The 12491-nt window shown below is 36.4% G+C and overlaps 1 protein-coding gene across 1 annotated transcript in view; it reads right to left on the reverse strand.

The window, feature by feature from the left end:
* Window positions 1-1425: 1425 nt before the first annotated feature.
* LOC104536930 (mitochondrial calcium uniporter regulator 1-like) overlaps window positions 1426-12491 on the reverse strand; it is a 13970-nt gene continuing 2904 nt past the window's right edge. The window contains exons 4-9 of the mRNA XM_010179675.1: window positions 12082-12183; window positions 10409-10450; window positions 7596-7667; window positions 4035-4088; window positions 2806-2920; window positions 1426-1535 (exon numbers count right to left, since the gene is read on the reverse strand). Coding sequence (XP_010177977.1) covers window positions 1480-1535; window positions 2806-2920; window positions 4035-4088; window positions 7596-7667; window positions 10409-10450; window positions 12082-12183 — 441 coding nt within the window. The 3' untranslated portion in view covers window positions 1426-1479. The remainder of the gene's footprint in view (window positions 1536-2805; window positions 2921-4034; window positions 4089-7595; window positions 7668-10408; window positions 10451-12081; window positions 12184-12491) is intronic.

Genomic DNA, 12491 nt, shown 5'->3' on the forward strand with positions numbered 1-12491 from the left:
TTCAAAGTCCTTTATTTCAGCCCAGTATAGGATTGTTACAGGCACCCAACTCTTCCCACACACTTGCACATGATCAAAGTTGGCACTCCCAACCACCAAAAAAGTTAAATGGTTATTACAGTACAGGCACAAAGTAGCCAAACAGCTTTACTTTCATTAAGCAGAGCCGCGATTGTGCTCCAACAGCATTTATTTCCAGCGCATAGATTGTTCTCTTCTCCTAAGAGCAAGCAAGAAAGGGAAGTTTCCAGTAACTGAAGGTATACAGATGGCAACGCTGCTACTAAAGCAGTCATGTCATCAGTGGAAGAATGAGATATCTGGATACACTCCACGCCTTCCTTCACTGCTTTCAGTTGCACATACTAGTTCACATTGGCTTGCTCAGAACTGGATTAAACACTCTTGCAGATCTCCATTACTGCTTTCATTACTATAATTACTATCAAAGTTCCATATTTCAAGAACCATCAGAATTTTTCTTTTTAAGTAAACTAAAAAAAAAATCCCAGAAGACTGTTGGTATTGCAGTTCCCTTACCTAAGACACTGCTTCACAACCACCATTTAAAAACCTCTTTCCTCTCTAGAAGCGTCAATTCCCTTCCATCAAGAAGGCAGCATCAGAGACACTTTGTATCATTTAACCATAAATTAACACAACTAGCGTATTTTACTGCATTTCAAGCTTCCAGTTACAGTGGTAAATTAACAATTAGCATGTGGAATGAGTATCTGATACTTGTATGTACCAAATGCAAGTTAGTCAGAAAAACTTCTACAAATACATTACAAACAAAACTAGCAGCAAACACTGCTATTAATACGCAGTACTCTCTCATGAAACACAACTGATTGGACAGCCATCTGGAAAACAAGACGATAAGTATAAAGTTATAAGAATAGCAAAACAAATATTTGACCATAGTAACTGTACGAACAAATGTTAGAGGGAAGGAAGCATGATTCAGTTAACACCAATTCTACTTATACAAGAGTGCCTCCAAGCCACAAAATGCTTCCTTTCAATTTTACATTAATAATCAAGATTTCTGTCTGATACATGCAACTGACTCTGGCAAGCACTGCTGAGAAGGCAATGGAACGTAATTCCACAGATTCTTCCTTCTCTGCAGCTGCAGCCTCATAGAATTGGTACCAACGCCAGTCTTTGCTCACACGACACTTCATAGCGCCAAGGTGTACTGCAGTTCAGAGTGGAAGGAAACAGCAGAAATGCGTAGACAATGCTTTCATCAGAGGTAAGTTTCAAAATATGCACAATGCAGTTTGTTTCTAGGCACATATGCACAATGCAGTTTGTTTCTAGGCACATCTTTGGTTACATTCTCAATATAATCTGCTTTACAAAAAAATAAATTAGAAAAGTAATGACTTGGTTAAACTCTGGGCAAAGATAAAACTTCCATTTTTTTTTCAGAAACCAAGACAGTAGAAGTCCCTTTAAACGTATGTTTTACTATATCCATAAACGATAAAATCCCAGTGCTACAGTAAGGCATGTAAATACTGAACCTGAAAGAAAATAAAAATAGGGAGAAAAATGGAGAAAAGAAACCATTAGAACATTCCTTCAGAAAGTTACATACACATCTTACTACAACACTGAAAGTACAACTACCACCCCTTCCCCATGCAAGAAAATAAGGTTATTAACTTACAACACAAACAATTTTGAGGTGGAGGGGTACGAAAATGACAAATAAGAAGGAAGGAGAAAAGAATGCAGGAAAACTGGGCTGGAAAACTATCAAAGGGCTGAAAGAAACCCTTACTTGCTTACTATTCCAAAAAAGATCAATATGGCAAGTTACAGTTGTAAAGTGAGGAAATGAGTAACAGGATTATTAAATCACAGTCAAGTATTCAGCAAACAAATAAATGAAAGCTATCTTTAATGAGGCTTATCAGTTTGCAATTTTTAAAAATTTCTCTTTAAATGAAATCAGCTTTTGGTTTCTACATATAAACACACAAGATTTTTGCCACTGTTTGCAACAGGAGCATTTCAAAGACAGCATAAATTTTTTTTTCATGCAGAGTTCAACATGTTTTTGAGTAGGGATGGTGGGGGAAAGAATTTCTTCTCATTTTAATAAATTATCTTTTATTTTCCAGTAATGTTTCTCTGTAAAGACTATGTCTGAAATAGAGTACTATGAATAGATATCATTGTACTTGTGACAAAATCCATCGTGAAAGAAGAAACAAAAAATTTAAATCAGAAGAAGAATTTTCTCCTGCAAACTCGCTCACTTAATAGCACTGCACACTCAGTAGAAAAATGTCAAAATATTAAAGTTACCTAGGGCAACAATGTAGGCATACACACATGTAATATCTTTCTAATGCTCATGCCCAAAAAATGAAAGTTTAAAGAATGTGTGGTGCTGAACTGTCAGAAAAGCTGAAATGTTCCATTTTGGATACAGATCTCCATCAGATAGACGAAAAAATCCTAGAAATGCATGCAGCAGGCTGCTTTTAGAAATTAAGTCAGGCATAGAAGAACTTTTTGGCCGTTGTTAACAGGCAGTCTTAGATTTCTCATATTCCTCATTAATACAGTAGAAAGCAGGGGCCATAGCCCCTGCAAAATAAAGTTGCGAATCACAGGAACCTTTGTCTGGGTTAAGTACACAAATAAGGCTGCTAATCTTGACTGACACTATTTCAAGCATTTTTTTGAAGCAGGGCCTTTGTGAATACAGTCAATCAAGAGTTTGCCAAACATTTAACAATGTTTAACAGTTTCCCCATCAGAGACAACCATCAGATTCCTTACCTGCTAAGTACTTAATATTATCAAGTTTGTGCGATTCGAGCATTGTTTTCAGATCTGCAACTTCTGTGTCTATTTTTCTGTCTGTTTGGGTCAGAGCTCGATCTTGTTGTGCATTCTAAAAAACAAAGCAATAAAATGATGCAATTTGTACAGTTTCTAGTTTATTTAGAAATTTAACCCATCTCTTTAAATTCTATTTTTTGTTCCTCCTTAAATATATGTTAATTAAGTACTTCATTTGCATTCAAAGTGAACAAGTTCCTTCCTAGCTCATTGTATCCAAGGAACTAAATAGTTTTGTGATCTTAGGAAATTTTTATGACTGTAGGTTCCTTAACACATAATCTAGAAAGTGTAGAACTGGATGCCTTCTTATCTCAATCCAGCAGCATAAACATTAACTTCAATCTGTTGTCTGGCCTACTGATATTAGAGTCACTGTTCAATGATAAGAGCTACTGTCTAAGAAGTCTAAGAGCCACCTGTGACAAAAGCATACCTGAGCATAAAGATATATGGGTCATTAGAAAAACTGAGAATTGGTCTTCTGATGTAAAAAGCATGTCTTCATCTCGTAATGAATTCTACCACAAAACCAGCTACAGATAGACAAATTCAGAATCTGATTATCACAGAAGAAAGGACTTCTGTAAAAAATGGGATAGAATTATTATGCATAAAAGACTGAAAGATCAAACTTGTAAACTGCTGAGCTGCTGCTATTTTCAGATCAGCACTACTGAAACATTGTGAATCAGTTAATGATCTACTGCTAGACGTCTTCCTAGGGATAATTCCCTATACTACAGAAAGTAAACAAAAGAAAGAGGAAGTGCTTGGTAAGAGCCTCCATTAAAATGAAATCAAATTAATCTAGCAATGTGTTTCAGTATTACTGAACATGGAGGGGGGTGGGGGGAATAAAATCAGTTTCACAAGCTAGCATTAAGAGTAGAATTCCATCTAGAGAAAATACTACATGAATTAAGTTTCAAAACCAAGTGACCACTGAGCACTTTATATATACATGCAGGGGGTCTAATAACATATATGAAAGCCTTTTTATTCTGTGGACACATCAGTTATCTGTAGCAATATGAATAAACACAGGGAAATAATAAAGCACAATGACATTTTGTACACTGAAGTGCCTAAAGACATGAACAACTCCAATAAGAATAACACAAGTACTAAAAGATTTGCTTTGTAATCAGCTACCAAGTTCTTACCATTTCCACTATTTCTGTCCTCATTTCAAGTAGTTTTCTTTCATTAAGTGAGTACTGGAAGGATAGGGGAGAAAAAAAAAGATTATAAACATCAAATTGTGATTAAGCTTTTTCCCTCTACACTTAAAGGCATATTTCTTTGTTTCCAAATTCTGTAGAATACACAGTCTGGGTAAGATTATTGTCTGACAACACTCAGGAGACAGTATTGTAGGATAACTGCTGTCCTTTGGAAAAGCAGAATTTAGACAGGTGTTCATCGATACCTGAACCACATCTGAACTGTAAAGCGCAACAAGTCCATCAGACACGCTCTTCTGCAAAAGCTTTATACATTAATAAGTATCTGGAAGAAAAGTCGGCAGATTTGCATTTCTGAAAAACAGTGACTTATGATTCTAAACAGTAACTCTGGAACAGTTAACTAACCCACTGAGCATTCAAGCACAAATAAGACTGAACTATCCACTTTCTTCAGGAAGAGGAGTGCAGTTTTAAAACATCATACTAAACTCATCTATCAAATGTTTAGCCAGCGTTGCATGTGCTCACCACTTGTATTGTTTTGACCATCATTTAATGATGTATTTGCTAAATACAGAACATTTGTATCGCATGTTAAGTCATTCATTTGTGGAACATCAGAACTTGTGGCTTATTTTTAAGTTAGGGCTATGCGGGTTCAAGGAAAGTTAAATTCTAATTAAAGAATCATAACTTTAAGGCAGGTGACCTTTCTGACTCATGAACAGGCATGATATATCTTGCTATCTATAATGTCCTAATACTGGAGCAATTCAATTATTCATAGAGAGCCGCTAAACCACCAAGTCTACCGTGCAGAGTATTAAGGTCATCAGGCACCCATCACAGCATCCTCAGTTACACAGCAATAACCTCATCTGTTGACATTCCCATGTGGAAATTTGCTTTATTTTTCCTCTACTCTGGAAGCTTATTCCACTTTAACATTAAACTCAGACTAATCTACATCAATGCCTCAGCACTGGAAAACCCTCCTTAAAGATCTAGAGTTCTACTGGGACTTCTGACTGATCTGATGAAGAGATAGAAGACTGCTACAAATGTGGAAAATGATGTAACAAAGGCAAATAACAGCATGTCTACAATTAATGAAACAGTCACTAGATTCTGCAAAATTAAGAGAGGAACTAAATTAAAAAATCGGACATTTTCTATAAATTTTTTCTATACATTTTTTAAAACCGGTGAACTAAATTTATATTTGAATTTTATTTGAAGTGAAATTTCACATAAGAATTGGACCTCACATTAATAAACTGATCATCAGTATCAAAAGAATAATGTCATTTAAAGGAAGCATTTTATGGGTTGAAAGAGTTCATCTGTTTTAAACAAATGCTGTTAGCCAAATACAGATTTTCTGAATTATTTATATTCTACAAGCTTTCTTCTTGGCATTCATATTTGTTAAAGTTTTGCTTTGTGGCTAGAACTCTCTAGGTCAGACCTGAGGATTAAACTTAGGTGTAAGACCATGAAATACACCCTTTCACTGCAAGGCATCACCACACATCTGTAATAACAGCAGTGCCTAAGACAAGGACGAAAGACAGGGTTAACACTCCCACCCCAAAATTCAGCAGGGAGATTTTTGCTTAAGGCCACATCTTTCATAGCACAGAGAATATACAGTTTTGATGGATGCATACTCAGATTTTTAGCAGCAAGCTTAGAGGCACTGCAATGCATGAACACATGAATATATGCGCAATTCTGAACCGTACTTTTGAGTTTTTGAATCACATCTATATGACTGTAGATATAAATCACGGCGTAAACAGATTGCTTAATGCACATGTAGGATTCTCTGAGAAACGTAAAGTGGAATGAACTAATTAAAAGATAAAGCATTTAGAGTTTGAAACATTAAAGACTGTCCACATTAGAGGTGACGAATTAAGAAACTCTCCTTCAGTACTTAATTCAAACAAAACTAAATGATAAGAACATTTTACTTGGTGCTTCAAGCTAAATAAATTTATATTTAGGACATTCCTCTTCTGAATAGTAACTTAGTAAGAATGCACAGTAACCTTTAATTATCCTGAGTTTTATTCTCAGAAAGCTAGATATTCAGTCCTAAGTCACACTACAATCCAAGTAAATATGATAACGATGCTCTGCCTACTACAGAAAATTCTGGATTACACCTCTCCCCCCACTCAGCATATACACTACAATATACTGCTCCCCATTCACCTGCCTTTTTCTTCTTCTGTTCATGCATGGCAGAGCTGGCAATTCAAGTAGGGGAGTGGCGAGAAGAAAAAAAGAAAAGAGCAATTTTCATAGAAACTATGAAATTACAGCTGCACAACAGACTACAAAGCTGGTCAACTTTTTTAAAAGACAGTTGACACACACAGTTTGCTTTCCCTGGGAGGCAGTCAAAATAATGTATTGTCAGAGTCCAGATTTCAGGATCATACATAAATATATAAAAAAAACAAACCACTAGTGCCTAATTTATCACTTTTGAAGTGGTTTTAAATAGGCTTTGGAAGCCTAAGCATTGCAAAGCTTTTAATCTACACAGTTAATACATTTCATATGATGCTTTTTTAGAACATTAGCATGAAGTATTAACATTTAAACAAGAATTCTACCTGCTCAAATTGTACTTTATCCAAGCATCTACCACGGGTTAACAGACTGTTAGACATTATACTAAATCACTAACACAGCTGTTACCTAAGCTAATCATCATGAAAAACTTCAAGGGGAACACACAGAAGATAAATGTTATCTACTTGAACAGTTCTTATTGCCTAGATTGGAGATAAATATTACGTCTTCATTACAAACCTGTGAAAAAAGACTTAGTAAGAAATAAATAGAAAAATGTCATTACAAGATCTATCAATATAGAAGATACAATTTCTGAAAGCTATTCAAAATAGATCTACGAGAACAGATCTCTATTTAGTGTTCTACATATAATGCATAAACTTGCCAATCTTGTAACTCTTCATTTACGTTACTCTAATTTAAGATCACATCAATTCAGTTCTACCAGATATTTACAAGTTCAAAACAATCTGAACCAGTATCAGTTACAATTAATAAAAATGAAAATATATTACAACTATTTTCATAAGAGGTATTGCCTGACAAACTAGCTATGCTATAAGTTCTCTAGCTATAGAGAAATGAATCATCTTCAGTGATGAGAAATTTAATGAAATGTGCAAACTTAATTAAATGTGAAAATAGAGAAAAAGACATACTAATAACACAGAAAACCTCTAGGCAGCTAATCAGCATACTTTGATTAAATATCTAATACACTGAAGTGTAATGTGTTAATCTTGATATTTAAACAATATCAAAATAGATAGAAAAGCAAACATAGCAGCTTGTACTACAGCAGCATAAGGATGAGTAATTTGGATTAATACTCTTGAAGCTGAATGATACTACAGATCAATATGAAAATGCTCAAGTAAGATGCTCTTTATTCAAATTTGGAGATTACTCAGTGTCCAGATGTTTCTAGAAGAAAGTAATCAAACTCACCAATTCTTTTACTCTGCTCTTCTCTAGGTTTAGGTTTAACTTGTTATCTGCACGAACTTTAGTAATTTCATCCTAATGGAAAAAAAATGATAGAACAGCAAGCAAGATTTTCTATTTAATCAAAAGCAGAAAAAAATCAGACAAATATATTGTGCCTTTCTTTATGTATCTCAGGAATGAAGCTTCTCTCCAATTAATGTACATAATTTTCAGAAGTATAAGTATTCCTATCCTTCCCCTTAGGAAATACTCATGTTCTGTAGTATGAATTGGATCCGTAACACTGAGAACAGCAGTTAATTGAGAATGTATAGTTCTGTAAATGCTGGGAATGTTTCATATATCCCATAATTGTCTCCAATTTCTAGAAGTCCATGCCTAGGTACGCACATAAGTCGGACTTCCTCCATGAAGCAATCTTGATGCTCAAAATAACTTGAAAAGCAGTTTCTAACCTTCAAATGTGAAAGAAAATATGTTTCTAAAAACTGTATCTAGGGCTTTTAGAAAAAGCTACAGACATTTTAGAAATGTTTATTATATTCTTAAACATCTAACTTTTAAAAATTATTATAAGTTGTACACTTGCATTTTACTTCATCAATCACTGTAAGTGATTACTGCTTTTCTCAGTGACAGCTGCCATTTTAATGCAACCTCCTGGCAGGAATTCCAGCCAGCTGACAGCTTGTCATGAGGCAAACTGCTGATCAGATGAATGTGTGGGAGAAGCAAAAGATTGCTGATGTTCTGGAAGATTCTACTATTAAAAACAAGTATGCACCTCCCGAGTAGGCCAATGTCAACTAGTCAAGAGTTCAGTAAGTTAGGATGAACAATAATTAGACTCAATTTGTATGTTCAAATTTTTGAATTTTAACTGGTTTATAATCACAGGTCATTACAACACGATACACTACAGTTTAATGACTTGAAAAATTAGAAATAAGCTTTCCTTAGACTTTTGCAACAGTGTGTCTTTTTGTCTTTTTGAGGAACAAGTACCAACAAACAAAATAACTTTCAGAATTACATTTACAGTTAAAAGGAAAATGTAAAGACATCTAGCTTTTACGAAAAGATGACTCAGATCCTTGATATTCTACCAGTGGATTACACTAACTCATTTATACACAACTAAACCCATAAAATAAGTTACAATTCAAAAATTACATGCTGAATGTATTTTAAAATGGTATTCTGAAAACCCGGATGCATTAAGCACTTCATAACACAATATAAAACATGCAGGATCAGCTGTGAGAAACTTATGTTCTCCTTTAGGAGATGAAAGTGCAAAAAAGAAATTGAAGAGAATAGAAAATAAATGGCAAAGAGGCACTAGGATGAGCTTGATCACATTGTCAGCTAGCTCAACAAGTCCAATATATTGACAAGTTTCATGGACAAAGCCTAGGGAAGGAAGGGTGCTCCATCCTTCTGGCTAAGGACATCACAGCAGGAAACAACAGTTCTCAAGTCAGATGACCATACTCCCTAAAAAAAGTTAGTGTTTCCCAGTTTCCAATCTTAATCACTCTGGAAAGAATGTTTGTTTGTGTAAAGGCTGCTTCTGACTCCACACTCATTAAAATAATAGATTTTGAGATGATCTTGGTTTTCATGGTTGAAGGGTGCCTGGAGCTCTGATGCTCAAACTAGGTAAGAATAAGAATCTGTATAATTAACAGAATAAGTTTTCTCCAAAGTGTTTGTTTTCTTGCAAAGGTCATTTGCAATAAAATAAACGGGACTAAACACAATGGTCCCAAACTTAGTGGCCTCAAGAAACCATTAAAAACTATTTTAAACTTTTAAAACTCTGGATAGCTAACAGATATGCCTTCAGGGAAAAAAAAAGAAAGCAAAAAAAAAAGCTACAAAAACCACCACCCTTCCCTAAAAAAACCCACCCTGCCAACAAAAAACCTCAAGCCAATTAGAAAGTGCTGTAATTTAAAAAATATGTTTATAGAATCATGGAATCATTTAGGTTGGAAAAGGCTTTTAAGATCATCAAGTCCAACCATAAACGTAGCACTGCCAAGTCTGCCACTAAGCCATGTCCCCAAGTGCCACATCTATCCATCTTTTACATACCTCCAGGGATGATGACTCCACCACTTCCCTGGGCAGCCTGTTCCAATGCGTGGCAACCCTTCAGTGAAGAAATTTTTCCTAATATCCAGTCTAAACTTTTCCCAGTGCAACTGGAGGCCATTTCCTCTCATCCTTCACTTGTTACCTGGGAGAAGAGACCAATATCCACCTCCTTTCAGGGAGCTGTAGAGAGTGATATGGTCTACCCCCAGCCTCCTTTACTCCAGACTTAACAACTCCAGTTCCTTCAGCTACTCCTCACAGGACTTGTGCTCCAGACCCTTCACCTGCTTTGTTGCTCTTCTTTGGAAATGCTCAAGGACCTCAATGTCTTTCTGGTACTGAGGGGCCCTTTCTTGTAGCAATGTTGCATCTTGACATGTAACAGACAGCCTTAAATGCAGAACTTCACTCATCCTTAACCACGACATGGCAGTTAGCCACTTTCTGAACCTAAATTAAGGAGATGTAAGTAAAAACCTCTTCAGTTAATTTTTTCTCCACCTCTTGTACCACAGTTCTCTGTCACCGCAAATGAACTATACACAAAACTGTTTCTGCTGCAGCCCACAGTGTACCGTCAACTGCAACTTCACTATATATCACAACAATTAAATACAGCTTCTAAAATAAAATCTTGAAAGCAACAATTTTTTTATCTAAAGCAAACTAGACAGGTGTTAATTCTTAGTTATATTTGCATGGTATCTTACCATGACTTGCTTCTTTATCTGCTGGAGTTCAAGTTTTATTTTCTGGGAGAGTGAAAAAAAAAATTGTACATTTTATTACTGTATATAAAAACATAATCTAAAAATACTAATGAATTTACACAATCAGTAACAATTAATATAATCCATAACATAAAAAGGAAGTGCATAGTTTAACTCTATGTTCTCAGCATGTGTATAGATATATGCATGTGTATACATATATATGTGTGTACATATATTTATACTCAGTGCTGCATTTCCAAATAGCACAAGACAGAAGCTACCAACGTCCCATCGCAGTAAAGGTGGCCAAATACATAAGCAAGAGCAAACCCAGCAGACCAAAAGGAAGCGATTATTTCCCCATATTTAGCACTTGCGAGCCAGCACTGGAAGTGTTCTGTCCAGCTTTAGGCTCCCTGGTAAAAGACAGATGTTGACATACTGGAACAAGTCCAGTGGAGGGCCATGAAGATTATGGGGGCCTGGAGCACAGGACGTCATGGGTGGAGGATGAGGAGAGAGAGCTCGGTTTATTCAGCTTTAAGATATGGCTAAATGGCAATCATACTGCAGCCTGCAACTGCCTAATGTTCTCTAGAGGTCCTTTCTAACCCAAATTTTTCTATTACTTTATATCTTTCAAAAGATACACCAAATAGGTATAGCTGTAGCATTAATTAACTCTCTTTAGAGATCATCCAGTCCAATCTGCTGCAGAAAGCAGGGGCAACCAGAGCAGGTTGCTGACGGCCACGTTCAGTTGGCTTTTGAATATCACTAGGACAGGGACTCCACAGCCTCTCTGGGTAGTCTATTCCAGTGTTCTACTAATCTTACAGTAGAAAAGATTTTCTTATGCTTAAATAGAATTTCCCACATTTCAATCTGTGCCAATTACCTATTGTTCTGTCATTGGACCACACCAGAAAGAGCCCGTCTCTGTCTTCATTATACCCTCCCTTCTAAATATTTGTATACACTGATGAGATCCCCTCTGAGCCTTCTCTTCTCCAGGCTAAAGAGTCCCAGCTCTCACAGTCTTTCCTCATATACTGGATGCTCCAGTCCCTTACTGATCTTTTCGGCCCTTTGTTAGACTGTGTCCCACACGTCCACACCTTCCTTGCACTGGGGAGCCCAGCACTTCAGATAGTCTAATCAGTGCTGAGCAGAAGGAAAGGATCACCTCCCTTGACCCACTGGCAGCCCTCCTAACACAGCCGTTGCGTTTGTCACAAGGGCTCATCACTGGCTCATGGTCAACTTGGTGTCCACCAGGATGCTCAGGACCTTTCCTGCCAAGCTGCCTTCCAGCTGGTCAGCCCCAGCCTGTCCTGGTACAGGGGGTTATTCCTCCCTAGGGGCAGAACTTGGTATTTCCATTTGTTCAGCTTGATGAGATTCCTGTCATCCCATTTTCCCAGCTTGCTGATGTCTATCTGAATGGCAGCACAACTGCCTGGCATATCAGCCACCGCTCCTAGCTTTGTATCATCTGCAGACTTGCCAAGGGTTCACTCTGCCCCATCAACAAGGTCATTAATGAAGGTGTTAAACCATACTCTCTCCAGAGCCAAAACCTCACGTACAAGATGGTTTTTTTTTACATCGTTAGGAAAAAAAAAAAAAGCAAGTGCTAGAACAGCACTTTCCAAGACAGTGATTTTTACCTCATTTTCTGAACGAAGTGCTGAAAATTCACTTTTTTCCAAAATAATCATGTCCTTTTTCACACCACCAATATGCGACATTACTTGCTGAAGTGCAATTTCCTTTAAAAGAGGGAATAAAAACCTCAGAACACATCATAACAGTAATACTTTTTTCTCATCTGTGCCTACAAATGTGATAGGCTATTTTGGTACCCTGAAATTTTTAATTCAGCAATTTCGGATTGATTCAGTTTCAGAAAACAAGATAAATGAACTGACAGTGACAGAATAAGCAAGTTAGGCTCAAGCATTGATAATGTTTGGCAAAATTAGCAGTGCTAACACAGATCCAAATAATTCAATGAATAGCCTAGGAAACAGTTTCTTTCAAGTCTTCAAATTCTAAAGATAACAAAGGCATTAGGGAA

Source organism: Mesitornis unicolor, unplaced genomic scaffold (assembly GCF_000695765.1).
Source record: "Mesitornis unicolor isolate BGI_N332 unplaced genomic scaffold, ASM69576v1 scaffold31382, whole genome shotgun sequence".
Lineage (NCBI taxonomy): Eukaryota > Metazoa > Chordata > Aves > Mesitornithiformes > Mesitornithidae > Mesitornis > Mesitornis unicolor.